Source organism: Nerophis lumbriciformis, linkage group LG19 (genome assembly GCF_033978685.3).
Source record: "Nerophis lumbriciformis linkage group LG19, RoL_Nlum_v2.1, whole genome shotgun sequence".
Lineage (NCBI taxonomy): Eukaryota > Metazoa > Chordata > Actinopteri > Syngnathiformes > Syngnathidae > Nerophis > Nerophis lumbriciformis.
The window spans coordinates 27,551,955-27,574,513 of record NC_084566.2 but is presented as its reverse complement, the minus strand read 5'-3'; the positions used below and the strand labels follow the sequence as shown (position 1 = coordinate 27,574,513).

Here is a 22,559-nt window from a genome sequence, read left to right as displayed (position 1 = left end):
CTCAACTAGCTATTGCAAGGAATTTAGGGATTTCCAATCTAAGGTCCATAATATCAAAAAGTTCAGAGAATCTGGAGAAATCACTGCACGTAACATTGAATGCCCGTGACATTGGATCCCTCAGGCAGTACTGCATCAAAAAGCGACATCAGTCTGTAAAGGCTATCACCATATAGGCTCAGGAACACTTCAGAAAACCACTGTCAGTAACTACAGTTCATCGCTACATCTTTAAGTGCAAGTTACAACTCTACTATGGGACGGCGTGGCGCAGTGGAAGAATGGCCGTGCGCGACCGGAGGGTCCCTGGTTCAATCCCCACCTAGTACCAACCTCGTCATGTCCGTTGTGTCCTGAGCAAGACACTTCACCCTTGCTCCTGATGGGTGCTGGTTAGCGCCTTGCATGGCAGCTCCCTCCATCAGTGAGTGTGAATGGGTAAATGTGGAAGTAGTGTCAAAGCGCTTTGAGTACCTTGAAGGTAGAAAAGCGCTATACAAGTACAACCCATTTATCATTATTTATCATTACTATGCAAAGCGAAAGCCATTTATCAACAACACCCAGAAACGCCGCCGGCTTCGCTGGGCCTGAGCTCATCTAAGATGGACTGATGCAAAGTGTAAAAGTGTTCTGTGGTCTGACGAGTCCACATTTGAAACTGTTTTTGGAAACTGTGGACGTTGTGTCCTCTGGAACAAAGAGGAAAATAATCATCCAGTTTGTTCTAGGCGCAAAGTTCAAAAGCCAGCATCTGTGATGGTATGGGGGTGTATTAGTGCCCAAGACATGGGTAACTTACACATCTGTGAAGGCACCATTAATGCTGAAAGGTACATACAGGTTTTGGAGCAACATATGTTGCCATCCAAGCAACGTTATCATGGACGCCAATGCTTATATCAGCAAGACAATGCCAAGCCATGTGTTCCATCAGTGTGCCTTCATAGTAAAAGAGTGCAGGTACTACACTGGCCTGCCTGTGGTCCAGACCTGTCTACCATTGAAAATGTGTGGTGCAATAAGAAGCCTAAAATACCACAACGGAGACCCCCGGACTGTTGAACAACTTAAGCTGTACATCAAGCAAGAATGGGAAAGAATTCCACCTGAAAAGCTTCAAAAATGTGTCTCCTCAGTTCCCAAACATTTACCGAGTGTTGTTAAAAGGAAAGGCCATGTAACACAGTGGTAAAAATGCCCCTGTGCCAACTTTTTTGCAATGTGTTGCTGCCATTAAATTCTAAATTAATGATTATTTTCCCCAAAAAAAATCAGTTTCTCAGTTCGAACATTAAATATCTTGTATTTGCAGTCTATTCAATTGAATATAAGTTGAAAAGGATTTACAAATCACTATTCTGTTTTTTATTTACGAATTACACAACGTGCCAACTTCACTGGTTTCGGGTTTTGTACTTTCTTTACTGTACATTCCTAAACAAAGATGTACAGTACAAAGTCAACCTTATTTTCTTAGGCAGACGGGTACTCCGGCTTCCTCCCACCTCCAAAGACATGCACCTGGGGATAGGTTAATTGGCAACACTAAATTGGCCCTAGTGCAGTGGTTCTTAACCTTGTTGGGAGGTACCGAACCCCACCAGTTTCACATGTGCATTCACCGAACCCTTCTTTAGTGAAAAATATATATATATATATATTTTTTCAAATTCAAGAAATATGTTTGTATGTTTTTTTACTGGTGCACAAAATGAACCGTGCATGAACATCACCTTGTTCAAAGAACAAAACCAACACAGTGCATGAACTCACAACAAATTACACACCTTACATTACCATGAATTGATTAACGTGGACCCCGACTTAAACAAGTTGAAAAACGTATTCGAGTGTTACCATTTAGTGGTCAATTGTACAGAATATGTATTGTACTGTGTAAACTGTAGTGTGTATTCTCTTCCTTTGCAATCTGCTAGTAAAAGTTTCAATCAATCAATCAAAAAACCTGCAAATCAGATGGAAAATTAGAGGGAACATTGTTTGGGGGTATCCATAATTCGCTGATGGGGAGAAGTTTTTATTTACACGATAAGTCAGATGTCTCTTGACCTCCGCCGAACCCCTGAGGCCGACTCACCGAACCCCTAGGGTTCGATCGAACCCAGGTTAAGAACCACTGCCCTAGTGTGTGAATGTGAGTGTGAATGTTGTCTGTCTATCTGTGTTGGCCCTGCGATGAGATGGTGACTTGTCCAGGGTGTACCCTGCCTTCCGCCCGAATGCAGCTGAGATAGGCTCCAGCACCCCCCGCCACCCCAAAAGGGACAAGCGGTAGAAAATGGATGGATAGATGGATGGATGTGCTGATGTTTAAAGGCCTACTGAAACCCACTACTACCGACCACACAGTCTGATAGTTTATATATCAATGATGAAATCTTAACATTGCAACACATGCCAATACGGCCGCGTTAGCTTACTAAAGTGCAATTTAAAATTTTGCGCGAAATATCCTGCTGAAAATATCTCGGTATAATGACGTCAGCGCGTGACGTCACGGATTGTGGAGGACATTTTGGGACAGCATGGTGGCCAGCTATTAAGTCGTCTGTTTTCATCGCAAAATTCCACAGTATTCTGGACATCTGTGTTGGTGAATCTTTTGCAATTTGTTCAATGAACAATGGAGACAGCAAAGAAGAAAGCTGTAGGTGGGAAGCGGTGTATTGCGGCAGGTGTTGTGCCGGATAACGCACCCCCGCCGTAGAATGCACCCCTTGACTGGTGTGCCGGATAACACAGCCGGTGTTTCATTGTTTACATTCCCGGAAGATGACAGTCAAGCTTTACCATTGGCCTGTGGAGAACTGGGACAACAGAGACTCTTACCAGGAGGACTTTGAGTTGGATATGCAGACACGGTACCGTGAGTACGCATGCAGCTGGGGCTTCCAAACATTTGACCGCTTGCCCGTACGTGCGTGCCGCTATGTGCATGTCACGTACGCAACTTTGGGGACTTTGGGGAAATATATGTGCTGTATGAACTTTGGGGAGGTGAACGGTACTTTGGGCTGTGGGATTGAGTGTGTTGTGCAGGTGTTTGAGTTGTATTGGAGGGTTGTATGGACGGGAGGGGGGAGGTGTTTGTTATGCGGGATTAATTTGTGGCATATTAAATATAAGCCTGGTTGTGTTGTGGCTAATAGAGTATATATATGTCTTGTGTTTATTTACTGTTTTAGTCATTCCCAGCTGAATATCAGGTCCCACCCGCCTCTCACAGCATCTTCCCTATCTGAATCGTCCTTCACTCTCACTTTCCTCATCCACAAATCTTTCATCCTCGCTCAAATTAATGGGGAAATCGTTGCTTTCTCGGTCCGAATCGCTCTCGCTGCTGGTGGCCATGATTGTAAACAATGTGCAGATGTGAGGAGCTCCACAACCTGTTACGTCACGCTACTCGTCTGCTACTTCCGGTACAGGCAAGGCTTTTTTTATCAGCGACCAAAAGTTGCGAACTTTATCGTCGATGTTCTCTACTAAATCCTTTCAGCAAAAATATGGCAATATCGCGAAATGATCAAGTATGACACATAGAATGGACCTGCTATCCCCGTTTAAATAAGAAAATCGCATTTCAGTAGGCCTTTAAGTGCCTCCAATGCACCTCAATGACAGCTTGTCATGACGCCTATTGAACAACAGGGGGCAGCGTACCCCGCTGCATCAATGCAGGCTTCCCCCGTGTGCATGTGTGAGAGTGAACTCTTATTTACTTGCAGTCTCGGTCCTCCAGGTCGAAATGCGGGTTGAAGTTGATTAGAATCTTCTGGCCCGGTTCGGGCGCCGTGATGACCCACACGCAGTGCTGCGAGGGCGGATAGGCGCCGGGGTAGCCCGGGGAGGTCAGGTAGTCCGCGGTGTGGAACTCGATGGCCGCGCCGCACTCGTCTGCACCGGGGGGAGAGGACACAACACAACCGGGTGAAGATCCACGCAAGAAATTTATGCTAAATGTCACACTTAAAAATAATTGCCGACTAGAATTTTATACAATCCGAACAGATATGTTCTATCATTTTTACGCACTAAAAAAAAATAACGTCTAGAATCATTTTCGAGGTACATTCACTCAGCACAGGTGACAGAACCAGGTGGACTGCAGACTGGACCGAGTGAACCCCGCTCAGAACGCACCAGTCTGGGTCAACGCAGCCACCAGGACCCCTTGTGTGAGGAGGAACCGAAGCAGTACAACACGCGTCCTGGTCTTGGGTAACATCCTAGCCTTAGAAAAAAAAAATCCAAAAATAATCAAGGTGTTGTCGTCCAAAAAAAAAAAAAAAGACAGATAGCGGGGGAATTGTGTCAAAGTAACAGGTCCATCTGTGGCATCCCGGCGGAATTCAGCATCGGACCACGGCACAAGTTGCCATGTCCAGGATGAGATATAAATCCAAAGAAAAAAGGTGAAAAGAATGAGGCGACAATAGGAAAAAAAATCCGTTAGTTCCAGAAGCTCGTAAAGCTTTGTTGAAGAAATCCTCCCAAGTGAACGACGAGCGGACGATGGAGCTCAGCGAGCAGCAGCAGAGAACATCGCCGGCTGTCCTCCTCACTGCCCGCCTCCCTCACTCGCGCTTTCTCCGCCTCCCTGCGCGCGCAACCTCCCGTCACGGTCCCCGGTGTCAGACCCCAGTGTGGAATTTACACGAATTCACACTCTCCGCTCAGTCCGCTGCTGCTGTGCGCGGCCGACGGTAAAGGCTGACGCAAACTCTACAATAACTCCGCCATGAAACATCTAAAAAGACATGTTTGGTCATTAAATAAACTGCCTTCCTTACCATCGCGATGCTGAAAAGTACGGAGCCCCTAAAGCAGGGGTGTCCAAACTTTTTCCCACTGAGGGCCGCACACTGAAAAATCAAAGCAAGCTGGGGGCCATTTTGATATTTTTTTATTTCAAAAACCAATACAAAATACCTATGTATAAAAAAAAAAAAAATACATTTAGGCTTCCACTCAGGCTTGATCCCGGTTAGAGATGTCCGATAATGGCTTTTTTGCCGATATTGTCCAACTCTTAATTACCAATTCCGATATCAACCGATACCGATATATACAGTCGTGGAATTAACACATTATTATGCCTAATTTTGTTGTGAGGCCCCGCTGGATGCATTAAACAATGTAACAAGGGGCAGCGTGGCGAAGTTGGGAGAGTGGTTGGTTGGTTCCTGGTTCAAACCCCACCTTCTACCATCCTAGTCACGTCCGTTGTGTCCTTGAGCAAGACACTTCACCCTTGCTCCTGATGGGACTGGTTAGCGCCGTGCATGGCAGTTCTCGCCATCAGTGTGTGAATGTGTGAATGTGGAAAATAGTGTCAAAGCGCTTTGAGTTCCTTGAAAAAGGTAGAAAAGCGCTATACAAGTACGACCCATTTACCATTCCAAAATAACTGCCATATTTATTATTGAAGTCACAAAGTGCATTATTTTTTTCAATTTGGAATTTGGGACATGCTCTCCCTGAGAGAGTATGAGGAGGTTGAGGTAGGCAGGGTTGGGGGATTGTTTGGGGGTAGCGAGGGGTGTATATTGTAGCGTCCCGGAAGAGTTAGTGCTGCAAGGGGTTCTGGATATTTGTTCTGTTGTGTTTATGTTGTGTTACGGTGCGGATGTTCTCCCGAAATGTGTTTGTCATTCTTGTTTGGTGTGGGTTCACAGTGTGGCGCATATTTGTAACGGTGTTAAAGTTGTTTATACGGCCACCCTCAGTGTGTCCTGTATGGCTGTTGACTAAGTATGCTGTGCATTCACTTGTGTGTGTGAAAAGCCGTAGATATTATGTGATTGGGTAGGCACGCAAAGGAAATGCCTTTAAGGTGTATTGGCGCTCTGTACTTCTCCCTACGTCCGTGTACACAGCGGCGTTTTAAAAAGTCATGAATTTTACTTTTTAAAACAGATACTGATAATTTTGAAACCGATACCGATAATTTCCGATATTACATTTGAAAGCATTTATCGGCTGATAGTATCTCTAGTTTTGTTAAAAATATTTAAAAAATGTTGTCATTATTCAGTATTATTATTTGTGTTATTATTATTTGTGTTATTATTATTCAAGGTTTAAATCTCTAGATCAACATTAGGTCTATCTGTCAATATAATGTTTTTAAAGATTTAAGTTGTATGCTCTTTTTGTCAAAGAAAACCCATCTTTTTATGGAAAAAAACACAAAATATGCAATATTTTCACCCAATAAAATTATTAAGTGGAATGTTTGAGATTATGTAATAATTGGAGCCTTAAAAAGGTCAATAACTCATAACAACATTGATTTTAATTCATTATTATTTTTTAAGCAATGACACTTAAAACAAATAAATAAAACCACACTAAAATGATTGGGGATCCGAAAGGGTTCTACTCATTAAAGTGTTAAAAAAAATACATTCTAAATTTTTTTCTACTGTTTACTTTTAACACAATAATCTCGAGATCATCTTCAGATCTATCCGTCAACTTTAAGTTTAATTGTTGTTTATGTTTTTTGTTTGTTCGTTTTAGGCCCTTCTTTAAAAAAAACAGCTTAGTTTTTTATATGGCGAACACAAAATATGCAACATTTTTCTCAAAGAATATCTCAAAGTGGAATATTTAATGTGACGTAACTGGAGCCTTGAATAGGTCAATAATTCATAATGACATTGATTTTGATTCATTATTATTTTTTAAAGAAAGAAACAGCCTGCATGGCAGCTCTGTGTTATTAGAGTAAACATTGCAACATTTGCATGTTACATTTCACCTCTTTGCTCTTTTACACCACTTTTTATGTTTTTTATTTTTTTTTAAAGGGACATGGAGGGAAAAAAATGTTTTGTGAGATCTCGCAAAAGGTTTTTTTTCCTATGTCAGTGAACCGGAAGTAAAATAGACACTTTTTTAAACTGATACCGATAATTTTGAAACCGATACCGATCATTTCCGAAATTACATTTTAAAGCATAATATCGGCAGCCCGATATTATCGGACATCTCTAGTTAATATGTTTATTTTGAATCTTATTTTTGCACTGAGCAGTAAGTCACTGCGTGCCAGTTTCAATGCCGTATAAACACTTATGCTGCCGTTGTTCAGCGATAATGCTGAAGTTAACAATATTACAACACACACATATTTCATAAAAATGGCATCTTTGGCTCTGCCATCTTACGTCTACAAAACCATGTATTTCGACGTAAATTTAAACTGGCACTTTTTAGTGATAAGAAGAGCACGGTGGACCAAGACTTGATAAGTCATAGACAGGTTGTCTTCAGCGATTCCAGAAGTGTCAGAAGATGTTACTGTGCCTTTTAATGTCATCATATGTTAGTATTATACATATTATATTTCACAGTACATTGTTTCAGTGTGATCATCAGTTTGTTTCTGTTATTTACTGTCTTCTATACGGTCTTGAGGCTTGTGAACATAGTGGACCATATATGTTTATGTGCCATATAAAGAGAACACAGTTTGACATAAAACATTCCAAATAGTAACTAGATGAATAAGAGATGTCCTAAAAATTACTAATCACATTCATTACTACAAATGACCCAGAATGGATTTTATCCTTTGACCATAGTGAACTTAAATCAAGGATCAATAACACTTTCTGCCATATTGATGGATGTTGATTGCTGGAAAATTGAGTTATCTTGACAAAAGTCGAACACAGAGCAAGACATCAAGTGACGAACGAGGAGTTTGCAGAGAAGTTCTCATCCCTCATGCATGAGAGGTTCTTCTATGGCGCTAAACGTCTGGCTTAAAAAGATACATTTCATGATATACAAGCACAGCAATAAACACGGTTCCCTAATCAAGTGACCCTGTGTAGCCTTGTTGACATCTTGACCGTAAAAGATCATTCCCGATAAAACCGCATCACTTCAATGAGATGTTTGAGCGCTGCAACATGATGGATGTGCACGCTCTTTGACGTAATGTATTCTGCTGATTTGAGGGGGGTTGCAAGGTTAGGGGTCCCTCTGTGCCTGACATAAATCTCAATGTAAGTCACCGCCATCAGGATCTCATCCAGTTGGCTCCAGCATTAAAGTGGCTCCATTTGACATACACGCACCGGCAACCCCAGCAGTCATATTTCTTCATTTGCTCTTTGTCTATTTGTTTTCTTAACATTGTTAACATTGGACACGTGGGCGGGGCTTCCTGCTTACTGTAGACTGAATGAAGGCACATGACAACTTGATTAGTTGTTTAATTTTGCAGCCTTTTAGCTTTTTTATTTTTTTTAATTTAGCCTTTATTTAACCAGGTAAAGGCCTACTGAAACCCACTACCACTATATATCAATGATGAAATCTTAACATTGCAACACATGCCAATACGGCCGGGTTAGCTTACTAAAGTGCAATTTTAAATTTCGCGCGAAATATCCTGTTGAAATCATCTCGGTATGATGACATCTGCGCGTGACGTCACGGATTGTAGAGGACATTTTGGGACAGCATGGTGGCCAGCTATTAAATAGTCTGTTTTCATCGCAAAATTCCACAGTATTCTGGACATCTGTGTTGGTGAATCTTTTGCAATTTGTTCAATGAACAATGGAGACAGCAAAGAAGAAAGCTGTAGGTGGGAAGCGGTGTATTGCGGCCGACTGCAGCAACACAAACACAGCCGGTGTTTCATTGTTTACATTCTCGGAAGATGACAGTCAAGTTTTACCATTGGCCTGTGGAGAACTGGGACAACAGAGACTCTTACCAGGAGGACTTTGAGTTGGATACGTAGACACGGTACCGTGAGTACGCATGCAGCTGCGGCTTCCAAACATTTGATCGCTTGCCCATACGTGCGTGCCGCTATGTGCATGTCACGTACGTAACTTTGGGGAAATATATGTGCTGTATGAACTTTGGGGAGGTGAACGGTACTTTGGGCTGTGAGATTGAGTGTGTTGTGCAGGTGTTTGAGTTGTATTGGCGGGTTTTATGGACAGGAGGGGGGAGGTGTTTGTTATGCGGGATTCATTTGTGGCATATTAAATATAAGCCTGGTTGTGTTGTGGCTAATAGAGTATATATATGTCTTGTGTTTATTTACTGTTTTAGTCATTCCCAGCTGAATATCAGGTCCCACCCGCCTCTCACAGCATCTTCCCTATTCGAATCGCTCCCACTGCCCTCTAGTCCTTCACTCTCACTTTCCTCATCCAAGAATCTTTCATCCTCGCTCAAATTAATGGGGAAATCGTCGCTTTCTCGGTCCGAATCTCTCTTGCTGCTGGTGGCCATGATTGTAAACAATGTGCAGATGTGAGGAGCTCCACAACCTGTGACGTCACGCTACTCGTCTGCTACTTCCGGTAGAGGCAAGGCTTTTTTATCAGCGACCAAAAGTTCCGAACTTTATCGTCAATGTTCTCTACTAAATCCTTTCAGCAAAAATATGGCAATATCACGAAATTATCAAGTATGACACATAGAATGGACCTGCTATCCCCGTTTAAATAAGAAAATCGCATTTCAGTAGGCCTTTAAAATCCCATTGAGATCAAAGATCTCTTTTCCAAGGGAGACCTGGCCAAGAGGGCAGCAGCAAGGTTACATTAAAAACAGTAAACAACACATAAAACATCAAATTTACAACATTAAAACTTGCTCACATAACATGTGCATACAGACAAGGTAGACTGCAGTCCTTTCACAGAAGCTTTAAACTCATTCAATGTAACAAGGGTTTGAAGTTGAATATTCAATTGTAGGTTATTATTTCATGCTTACAGCACACAGATGTAAAGAATACATAAGGGCTGTAAAGTAAACGTATTCGTAGTCAGATTTGTTTGTGTGGAATACGTTATTCATGGGTAATTTTTAGAGATGTCCGATATTATCGACCGATAAATGCTTTAAAATGTAATATCGGAAATTATCGGTATCGGTTTCAAAAAGTAAAATTTATGACTTTTTAAAACGCTGCTGTACGGAGTGGTACACGGACGTAGGGAGAAGTACAGAGCAGTTGCGTCTCCCAGTCATACTTGCCAACACTCCCGATTTTCCTGGGAGACTCCCAAATTTCAGTGCCCCTCCCGTAAATTTCCCAGGGCAACCATTCTCCCGATTTCCACCCAGACAACAATATTGGGAGCGTGCCTTAAAGGCACTGCCTTTGCATGCCGGTCCAATCACATAATATCTACGGCTTTTCACGCACACAAGTAAATGCAAGGCATACTTGGTCAACAGCCATACAGGTTACAATGAGGGTGGCCGTATAAACAACTTTAACACTGTTACTAATATGCGCCACACTGTGAACCCACACCAAACAAGAATGACAAACACATTTCGGGAGAACATCCGCACCGTAACACAACATAAACACAACAGAACAAATACCCAGAAGCCCTTGCAGCACTAACTCTTCCGGGACGCTACAATATAAACCCACTGCTACCTCCTACTCCCCCCACCCCCAACCCCGCACACCTCAACCTTCTCACTGCACTTAAATGTAGAATATATGGAGAATATATTTATATTATTCATATATTATATATATTATATCATTTATATTATTTATTATTATTATTGTCTATTGTGAGTGAACTGTGGTGCTGAATTTCCCCCAGGGATCAATAAAGTACTTTCTATTCTATTCTATTCTCATGCTCTCTCATGGAGAGCATGTCCCAAATTCCAAGCTGCTGTTTTGAGGCATGTTAAAAAAAATAATGAACTTTGTGACTTCAATAATAAATATGGCAGTGCCATGTTGGCATTTTTTTCCATAACTTGAGTTGATTTATTTTGGAAAACCTTGTTACATTGTTTAATGCATCCAGCGGGGCATCACAACAAAATTAGGCATAATAATGTGTTAATTCCACCACTGTATATATCGGTATCGGTTGGTATCGGAATCTGTAATTAAGAGTTGGACAATATCAGAATAGCGGATATCGGCAAAAAAGCAATTTTCGGACATCTCTAGTAATTTTTTCATAAAACAAATGTAGTCCAGTCTTTGGCTAGTAGGAGTCATGGGTAGCAATAGTGCCAAAGACCCTCTTCCGTCGTTAAGTCTACTGTTTGGGAAGCCTTCCTGGTGAAATGCATACATTTCAAGTGAATAAGATGAAAACGGTGTGCCGCTACTGCTCAGTAGAGGTGGCAAATATTTCACATTTGATTTGTATTTATTGCATAATTACTTGGTAGCCATTTTTACAGTTTCATTTTTAAGAATCATGAAAGCTGTTGACACAAAAATTTAAGCAGTTTTATGTTTTGCAAGTAGTATTGTTCCATCTTTGTGTTCAATAGAATAAAGAAGGTCATGAGAAGAAAAAGCAGGCAGTTAAATATTTTTTGGCAGTAAAAGCCACAAGTTCAGCTGCATAATTGGACGGCCTCTCGTCTGGCTTAGCGTCTAAAAGTCGTTGTTTGAGTCCTGCGAGGAACAAAGAGGGTGTTTGAATCTCGTCTATAAACAGGAGAGCAAAGACCGTTTTTGTTCGCCGTTTTCATGGCTGAACTCGTGAGACGTGTTTGAAGTCACAAACAACTATGTTGTTGGTATTGTTGTCTGTGTAAAAACGTGTCACAAACTCACATGCTCTGCTTCCATCACATCATCACACCCCAAACAACACCTTTCAGGAACATCTACCTCATGGTACAACTATCTCAGGGAAAACCACCGTAGGTACAACAATCTCATCTACAACTACCTCATGGTATCTATCTCAGGTACAACTAAATCAGGTACAACTACCTCAGAAACATTCAACTACCACATATACATACAACTTCCCTAAGATGCAACTACCTCAGGTAAAACTACCTCATAATATTAATAATAGTAATGGATTAAATTTATATAGCGCTTGTCTAGACACTTAAAGCGCTTCACAGAGCACTGAGAACCCATCATTCATGTATTCCACCTTCACACATTGATGGTGATAAGCCACATTTATGTCCACAGCTGCCCTGGGGTAGACTGACAGAAGCGTGGCTGCCAATGTGCGCCTACGGCCCCTCTGACCGCCGCCAAACATTCATACACCAGTGTGAGCGGCACTGGGAGCAAGTTTGGTGAAATGTCTTGCCCAAGGACACAACGGCCGTGGCTATGATGGCTGGAATCGGACCTGGAACCCTCAAGTTGCTGGCATGGCCACTCTACCATCTGAGCCACACCGTCCCGACTTGAGATACATAGAAAATGGATGGATGGATGGACAACTACCTCAGATAAAACAAACTCCGATGAATACAACTACCTCGGATAAAGCTATCTCAGTAACATCTACCTCATATAGAATTATCTCAGTAACAACTACTTCAGATATCCATCCATCCATTTTCTACCGCTTATTCCCTTTTTGGGGTCGCGGGGGGCGCTGGAGCCTATCTCAGCTACAATCGGGCGGAAGGCGGCGTACACCCTGGACAAGTCGCCATCTCATCGCAGGGCTACTTCAGATATCTCAGGTACAATTACCTCACGGTCTAACAATTTCAAGTACAACTACACTGCCACAGGTACAACAATCTCAGGTACACCTATCTCCAGTTTAACTATTTCAGATGCCACTATCTCAGGTACAACTATCTCAGGCAATACTACTTAAGGTACAACTACCTGAGGTTAAACTATCTCAGGTACCACTATCTCAGGTACATCTATCTCAGGTACAACTATTTAAAGTACAACTATTTAAGGTACAACTATTTAAGGTACAAATACTTAAGGTACAACTATCTCCGGTATAACTCTCTCAGGTACAACTACTTAAGGTACAACTATCTCAGGTACATCTATCTCAGGTACCACTATCTCAGGTACAACTATCTAAGCTACAACTATTTAAGCTACAACTATCTCAGGTACAACTATCTCAGGTACAACTATCTCAGGTACATATATCTCAGGTACAACTATCTCCGGTATAACTCTCTCAGGTACAACTATCTCAGGTACAACTATCTCAGGTACATCTATCTCAGGTACCACTATCTCAGGTACAACTATTTAAGCTACAACTACTAAAACTACAACTATCTCAGGTACAACTATTTAAGCTACAACTATCTCAGGTACAACTATCTCAGGTACAACTATTTAAGGTACAACTCTCTCAGGTACATATATCTCGGGTACAACTATCTCAGGTACAACTATTTAAGATACAACTATCTCAGGTACATATATCTCGGGTACAACTATCTCCGGTATAACTCTCTCAGGTACAACTATCTCAGGCACAACTATCTCAGGCACAACTATCTCAGGTACAATTATCTCAGGCACAACTACTTTAGGTACAACTATCTCAGGTATATCTATCTCAGGTACCTCAATTTCAGGTACAACTATCTCAGGTGGAACTAGCTCAGGCACAACTACTTAAGGTATAACTATCTGAGGTTAAACTATCTCTCGCACAACTACTTAAAGTACATCTATTTGAGGTTATACTATCTCAGGTGCAACTAGCTCTGATAAAACTATCTCAGGTACAACTTTCTCAGGCACAACTACTTAAGGTACAACTATCTGAGGTTATACTATCTCAGGTGCAACTATCTCTGATAAAACGATCTCAGGCACAACTACTTATAAATAAATAAATGATAAATGGGTTATACTTGTATAGCGCTTTTCTACCTTCAAGGTACTCAAAGCGCTTTGACAGTATTTCCACATTCACCCATTCACACACACATTCACACACTGATGGCGGGAGCTGCCATGCAAGGCCCTAACCAGCACCCATCAGGAGCAAGGGGTGAAGTGTCTTGCCCAAGGACACAACGGACGTGACTAGGATGGTAGAAGGTGGGGATTGAACCCCAGTAACCAGCAACCCTCTGATTGCTGGCACGGCCACTCTACCAACTTCGCCACGCCGTCCCTTCCCTACTTAAGGTACAACTATCTCTGGTACATCTATCTTAGGTACAACTATCTCAGGCACAACTACTTAAGGTACAACTATCTGAGGTACATCTATCTCAGGTACAATTATCTCAGGCACAACTACTTTAGGTACAACTATCTCAGGTACATCTATCTCAGGTACCTATATTTCAGGTACAACTATCTCAGGTAAAACTATTTCAGGCAAAACTACTTAAGGTACAACTATCTCAGGCACAACTACTTAAGGTACAACTATCTGAGGTTATACTATCTCAGGTACAACTACTTAAGGTACAACTATCTCAGGTGCAACTATCTCTGATAAAACTATTTCAGGTCCAACTATCCCAGAAGGAGCAAACAAAGATTCCAAAAGTGAAGAAAGAGCCTCACACAATGAGTTCATTGCCCTCCTGGCAGCCAAAGGTGACTAAAAGGAGGTGGTATGCACGAGTGACACACAGCGAGAACACTACTTAGCTCACATTCTACTTTTCCCATGATCAGGTTCATCAGGCTTGAACCCGAGTAAACCACATTGCTGCTACTTTGCATCCATCACAGGAACATTGAAGTGAGTCCAGCTGGTAAAAAGAAGTTCTAGCAGCAAACAATAAAAAACGCCCTAAGACGTTAAACGTATAAGGCAGTTCTATTTTGTATAAACATTTAACATGCATTGATTAAAAATGCATTTTAGATGAGATAAATAGCACCCGACAGCCTGTAATAACCGTATGTTTAAATGTGTACAGAAATACTTTGAAACCAATGTTTCGAAAAGGCCTGCTAATGGAGCCGAGACTCCCACTTGAGCACGATAAAGCTTGCAGGTTTTCTGTTGTGCTTCAATTTGCTGCAGATGTAGACGCCTTAAACTCCAGATTTAAAGCATTTGTCTTTTGAAGTGTCTACAATTTCAACTTTATAACTTTTAAAGCCCTAGGCCTAAGAGGTTGCCTTTCATGAGGATGATTTTATGTCATTGTTTGATTTTTTTTTTTTTTTTTTACATCTTTCAGAGCGTTATTGTGTTTTTCAGCAGAACGAGTGTTCTCTAAATAAATTGGCCTTTCCTTGACTTCCCAGAGGAAACAACATGGAAATGTTTGGCAATCCCAACCCGCTCGTGACTCGGCTAAACATAACAGAAATAGCACGACTGTCGCGCCCTTCGCAAAGCGAGAACACAACAGTTGTCATAAGATCTCGCTGCTTATGTGTATTGTGAGCATAGTGTTTATTTACGAGTAGATACATGTCTTTATCGCTGCGATGTGGCTTCACAATGCTCACTTCATAGTGAATACACACACACTTATGTGAGGCAGATGTTTGTCCCAAACACGTCCCAGTAATTACAGGAGGCAGTGACAGTGATCCATTAGCCTTCTGAGGTGGGCGGCAAGCAGTAATGGTAGCCAGCACCAAGCATCGCATATACATAAAGTGTTGTGTGTGTGCATAGGCGCCGATCTACATTTCTGCCAGTGGGTACTCGGTGTGTGTGTATTAGTGTTGTCCCGATACCAATATTTTGGTACCTGTACCAAAAGTATTTCGGTACTTTTCGGTACTTTTTTAAATAAAGAGGACCACAAAAAATGTAATTATTTGCTTTATTTTAACAAAAAAATCTTAGGGTACATTAAACATATGTTTATTATTGCAATTTTGTCCTTAAATAAAATAGTGAACATACAAGACAACTTGTCTTTTAGTAGTAAGTAAACAAAGGCTCCTAATTAGTCTGCTGACATATGCAGTAACATATTGTGTCATTTATCATTCTATTATTTTGTCAACATTATTAAGGACAAGTGGTAGAAAATTAATTATTAATCTACTTGTTCATTTACTGTTCAAGGCCTACTGAAATGCGATTTTCTTATTGAAACGGGGATAGCAGGTCCATTCTATGTGTCATACTTGATCATTTCGCGATATTGCCATATTTTTGCTGAAAGGATTTAGTAGAGAACATCGACGATAAAGTTTGCAAATTTTGGTCGCTGATAAAAAAGCCTTGCCTGTACCAGAAGTAGCAGACGAGTAGCGTGACGTCACAGGTTATGGAGCTCCTCACATCTGCACATTGTTTACAATCATGGCCACCAGCAGCGAGAGCGATTCGGACCGAGAAAGCGACGATTTCCCCATTAATTTGAGCGAGGATGAAAGATTCGTGGATGAGGAAAGTGAGAGTGAAGGACTAGAGGGCAGTGGGAGCGATTCAGATAGGGAAGATGCTGTGAGAGGCGGGTGGGACCTGATATTCAGCTGGGAATGACTAAAACAGTAAATAAACACAAGACATATACATACTCTATTAGCCACAACACAACCAGGCTTATATTTAATATGCCACAAATGAATCCCGCATAACAAACACCTCCCCCCTTCCGTCCATAAAACCCGCCAATACAACTCAAACACCTGCACAACACACTTAATCCCACAGCCCAAAGTACCGTTCACCTGCCCAAAGTTCATACAGCACATATATTTCCCCAAAGTCCCAAAAGTTACGTACGTGACATGCACATAGCGGCACGCACGTACGGGCAAGCGATCAAATGTTTGGAAGCCGCAGCTGCATGCGTACTCACGGTACCGCGTCTGCATATCCAACTCAAAGTCCTCCTGGTAAGAGTCTCTGTTGTCCCAGTTCTCCACAGGCCAATGGTAAAGCTTGACTGTCATCTTTCGGGAATGTCAACAATGAAACACCGGCTGTGTTTGTGTTGCTGCAGTCGGCCGCAATACACCGCTTCCCACCTACAGTTTTCTTCTTTGCTGTCTCCATTGTTCATTGAACAAATTGCAAAAGATTCACCAACACAGATGTCCAGAATACTGTGGAATTTTGCGATGAAAACAGACGACTTAATAGCTGGCCACCATGCTGTCCCAAAATGTCCTCTACAATCCGTGACGTCACGCGCAGGTGTCATCATACCGAGACGTTTTCAGCAGGATATTTTGCGCAAAATTTAAAATTGCACTTTAGTAAGCTTACCCGGCCGTATTGGCATGTGTTGTAATGTTAAGATTTCATCATTGATATATAAACTATCAGACTGCGTGGTCTGTAGTAGTGGGTTTCAGTAGGCCTTTAATATCTGGTTATTTTCTGTTTCAACATGTTGTATCTACACTTCTGTTAAAATGTAATAATCACTTATTCTTCTGTTGTTTGGATACTTTACATTAGTTTTGGATGATACCACACATTTGAGTATCAATCCGATACCAAGTCGTTACAGGATCATACATTGGTCATATTCAATGTCTTCATGTGTCCAGGTACATATTTTCTGAGTTTATAAACATAATATACATTTTTAAAAAACGAAAGAAGATTTTGTGATGTTAAAAAATATCGATGTAATCATAGTAGTATCGACTAGACACGCTATTGTACGTGGTATCATTACAGTGGATGTTAGGTGTAGATCCACCAATGGCGTTTGTTTTTATAGTAGCGTCCCGGAAGAGTTGGTGCTGCAGGGAATTTGTTCTGTAGTGTTTATGTTGTGTTCCGGTGCAAATATTCTTCCAAAATGTGTTTACCGTTGTTTAGTGTGGTTTCACTATATGGCACATGTTTATGACAGTGTTGTCATTGTTCATACTGCCGCACTTGGTGTGACATGTATGGCTGTTGACTAAGTATGGCCTTCATTCGCTCGTGTGCAGTATATCCAAAGTCAATGCGATAATATCATTATTGGGTTCAATGAAATCTTGGTTAGGTTTTGGTACAGTAATCCATCCATCCATCCATTTACTACCGCTTATTCCCTTTGGGGTCGCGGGGGGCGCTGGAGCCTATCTCAGCTACAATCGGGCGGAAGGCGGGGTACACCCTGGACAAGTCGCCACCTAATACGGTAATTATTAACAATATATATTTTGTGACTCTTATACTATGTAAGACGGACCATACTCGCCACTAAATTAACAATAACAAGATTGTTTTTTCAAAAATTACTTTAAAGATTGAAAATTAGCATCAATCCCACGTGGGTGCTCGACATTGTCCATGGGTGTGTGTGTATGTATATGTATATATACGTACATATACTTACTTTATGTACAAAATAAGATAACCTTTTATTATGCTCCCACATACACTTAGATTGATGTTAAAGCAGCACATTACTCATGTCACATCCAGACACTGGAACATGTTATTATGGCACACTGCTAGCATCCCAGTCGGGGCTGCTAGCACTTTCTCACCCTGGCGTTATGATGATGCATCACCTGCATGACATGATGTAATTTGCACCTCTCTCTCTCTTTATGGCAATCATCTTTGTGCTCAACAAGCCTATTCTCCAGAGAACAAGCCTCCACTCTGACAAATGCATTGAAAAACGTGAATATACTCCTTTTTGACTGCTTGCAAGACTCCATCAACAAGCTGATTTAGTGCAAAGAAAGTACACTGTGATGCTAAGTTCCTGTTTTATTATCATTCTTACTACGTCACAATGCTATGTTAGCATTAGTAGCAGACAGTAGATGCTCGTAATGTGTAACACAACATTTTGTTATATTGACTTAAATAACTTTTTAGATAATTGTAAATTCCGGACTATAAGATGCACATTTTTTCCTACACTTTGAACCCTGCAGTTCGGTTCGGAGGTGTACCGAACGAGTTTCCACACGGACATATTAAGTAGCGTAACGCACGTTGTGTAAACAATGCACATCGAGGCACAACACACGGCATGCTAGCAGCTAACGGGCTACGATAGACTGACCATACGTCCTCTTTTCACCGGACATGTCCTCTTTTGCGGAGCTGTCAGGGCGGAGTTTCTTAAATGCCTCAAATGTCTGGCATTTTGAGTTAGGATTGCGTATATTTTCAATGTACGTTCAGGGTTAAGAAGGGGTTAAAAACAAAACAAATTGCGCGTGCAGCAGCATTGGTGAGGGAGGGGCAGAGACAGACAGAGAGAGAGAGTTATGATAAACGCGCATGCGTCGCCAGGCTCTGCTTTTTATCCATAGATTTATCAGATTTAATTTTTTATTATCTATAGCAGGGGTGTCAAAAGTGTGCCCCGGAGGCCATTTGCGGCCCACAGCTAATGTTTTAAAGGCCCACGGCACATTCTAAAAATACTATTAAAGTAAACAAAAACATAACAAAAGTGAAATAAAAAAGCTTAAAGGTTAAATGTAATTTAGAAAAAGTTACAATGTTGACTAATAAAACAAAGCTGTTTTTTTTTCTTTCAAACTGTCATTGCTCAAAACATAATATTGAATCAAAAATTATTATGAATTATTGAAATATCCAAGGTTCCGATTACTTCACATCAAATATTCCACTAAGAAAAATATTTTTGGTGGAAGATTTTGCAAATTTGGTAAATAAATAACCCCAAAATTTATATTTTGTTGTTTCCTTACTGTACCGAAAATGAACCGAACCGTGACCTCCAAACCGAGGTACGTACCAAACCGAAATTTTTGTGTACCGCTACACCCCTAGAGCTAGCGTATATTTGGCAAAAAGAAAATCCATTCAGGAACAAAAAAAACGCTGTGCTGGAATAACCTAAATATCATAGACTGTGTACAATTGAATAAGTATTCTCAGTACACTGTGTACTTAGCTCCTATGAACAGTACCTACATTATGACAACGTAGTCGTGTCCCGAATTGACTGCAGTATTTACAAGCCTTTTTCTCTCCTTTTTACGTTTATGAAGATTTTGTAGTTTCTCCCCTTCAGCTATGAAGCTTAGATGATGGCTACTGAGGGTGGTAAGTCTTCACCATTTTGAGTTAAATTAATCTAAAATCTTTTTTATTTTAATTGATTCTAGTTCATTTCAATGGAGACGTAGAAGTATTTTGTCACAGAACCAGTTAAGTCCATATGTAGAGGTACTACTGTACCAGTGACGTGCGGTGAGGTTCATGGCTGGTGAGGCACTGACTTCATCATAGTCAGATTTACAAACATATGAACCTTAAAGAGTATCTTATTCACCATTTGATTGGCAGCAGTTAACGGGTTATGTTTAAAAGCTCATACCAGCATTCTTCCCTGCTTGGCACTCAGCATCAAGGGTTGGAATTGGGGGTTAAATCACCAAAAATCATTTCCGGGCGCGGCGCCGCTGCTGCCCACTGCTACCTTCACCTCCCAGCGGGTGAACAAGGGGATGGGTCAAATGCAGAGGACAAATTTCACCACACCTAGTGTGTGTGTGACAAACATTGGTACTTTAACTTAACTTTAACTTTACACATACAAACTGTAGCACACAAAAAAGCACATTTAATAAAAAAACTTTATTATGGTCTTACCTTTACTTATAAATGCGCCGCTGTTGTGCTGATTAATGAACCCCCTGATGGGAGTGTTATATCAACTAAAGCCCTCACTTCAACTTTCCACGTGCAAGATTGAATCTATTTTAAAAAGTGTAACCGAGGGTTTATAAATGTCGCCTATACTGTATGAAACTACAAAATAACAAACACGGAGGCTCCAGTTTACACGAGGACCACTTTATTTACTTTCTTTCAAAAACTTCCGCTCCACTCCAACGTGTCAAAATTCCGCTCTTAGCGCCTTCAAAATAAGAGCTCAAGGCATATACTGTATAACAGCGCATAACAGGAACTTAACATCACAAAGAGGAAAGCCCATAAAAATAGGTTACAAAAGTTATTTAATAAGAAGCCAAAAAGTGCAAAAACAATCATGTTCGTGTTGGAGGAGTTGTGACTTAGGTACACCTGCAGTCTGCAGGTGTACCTAATGTTGTGGCCCTGCAGTCATTCACAACTCCTCCAACACGAACATTATTGTTTTTGCACTTTTTGGCTTCTTATGAAATAACTTTTTTAAATAGATTCAATCTTGCACGTGGAAAGTTTAAGTGTGGGCTTTAGTTGATATAACACTCCCGTCAGGGATTGCTGTGCATTCTACGGCGGGGGTGCAGGAGGCGAGCCTCAGCCAGTGCGTCTTTTGCAGCCGTTTTATGATCGCTCAGCACAAGAAATACGTTACACACATACAGTTGTTGACAAAATACACTGTACATTATATACCTCAGCTAACTAAACTATGGAAATGTATAATATAGTTTATATAGCAATATGGTCTCACTGCACAGCAAGCCAGCAGTTAGCCGAGTCCGCAATCCATGGTGAGGCACTGAGTGACGTGCCTCGACTGGCTGCTGATTACCGCACCGTCTCTTCTCAGTATTTGAACGGTAAATGTGAAAATTCAGCGATTTTGAATACAAATAATCTAAAACTGGTGAAGTTAAATGGAAAATAACTTTATAGTATAATCACTGGATACATTTAACAATTTAATATATATTTTTTTCTTTTTACATTTTTTTTCTTTCCATGATGGAAGGTGAGGCCTCTAGTGACTGCACGCCACTGTACATATTTCACTGTTTTGTTCGAAGGTGTTCCTAACTAAGACAACATTTACAAAATTGTCCAATAGCAGAATTATGACATCCACTCATGCAGTGGAATATGTTGTATTATTTCCTAATTCTTGGTTAAATGACCTGTTTTAAGGCAGAGTCACAAAGTGATCGTGCAAAACAAAAGTTGGCATTGGCTGACATTTACAGTGCGTCCAAACTTCATGCAGATTGGGTGAAAGTAGGCCCACTTGCATTCCACACACATGCCTTGCCTTATTTTTAGGGACAGCTGTTTGGAATTTCCTCTTGGGTTCTCGATGCTGGCGCTGGTCCAGGTTGAGCCCTCGCTTGGCGCTATGCTGCCAAAATGTGACGCCTGTGGACCCCCGGAGGCCAAACATGACGACGGAGCGCGACACGGCCTGTCAAAAATAACATGCTGGATCACGTTTCCACGCCAGTGTGTCTGTTTTGTTATCAAGTGATGGAGCGCACACACTCGGGTTCTACTAAAATACACTTTGCTGTGAAAAATGAGAAGAGAATCTTTCGGCCTTTACATAAAACAAGAGCTCTGCCATCCGAGAGGAGCTCAAAGTAAAGCCAGATGAGATGGTTCGGGCATCTGGTCAGGATGTCACCCGAACGCCTCCCTGGGGAGGTGTTTAGGGCACGTCCGACCGGTAGGAGGCCACGGGGAAGACCCAGGACACGGTGGGAAGACTATGTCTCCCGGCTGGCCTGGGAACGCCTCGGGAAGAGCTGGACGAAGTGGCTGGGGAGAGGGAAGTCTGGGCTTCCCTGCTTAGGCTGCTGCCCCCGCGACCCGACCTCGGGTAAGCGGAAGAAGATGGATGGATGGATAAAAAGAGAAATACATGAAAAATCTAAATTGGATCATAAGTAAAAGTGTCGTGACTAGGAGGTCACAGGGAGTGTGATAAGAGACCTGCAGCTGAAGTTGCTGTGTGTGTGTGTGTGGGTGTGTTTGTGTGCGTCTGCACGTGTGTGTGTGTGTGTGTGTGTGTGTGTGTGTGTGTGAGCATGATATGATAGGAGGCAGGCTGATACGAGGGGTCGTGCGTGGTACACATGATGTGTTCAAAGGAAAAACTTAATTTGCAGGAAAACAAATTCCCCTGAGGTGAATAACAGTACACATGTTTCAGAAAGATTCATTGGTTTTCTT

At 41.5% G+C, this 22,559-nt stretch overlaps 1 protein-coding gene across 2 annotated transcripts in view; it reads right to left on the bottom strand.

The window, feature by feature from the left end:
• The window catches only part of LOC133618575 (neuropilin-1a-like), a 240,567-nt gene that overhangs the window by 123,431 nt on the left and 94,577 nt on the right, over nt 1-22,559 (bottom strand). The window contains exons 1-2 of one of the 2 annotated variants that reach the window (XM_061979068.2): nt 4,168-4,593; nt 3,747-3,921 (exon numbers count right to left, since the gene is read on the bottom strand). In XM_061979068.2, coding sequence (XP_061835052.1) covers nt 3,747-3,921; nt 4,168-4,252 — 260 coding nt within the window. In that variant the 5' untranslated portion in view covers nt 4,253-4,593. Of the gene's footprint in view, nt 1-3,746; nt 3,922-4,167; nt 4,594-22,559 lie in introns of those variants that run through there. The other variant, XM_061979069.2, reaches the window with a different exon arrangement.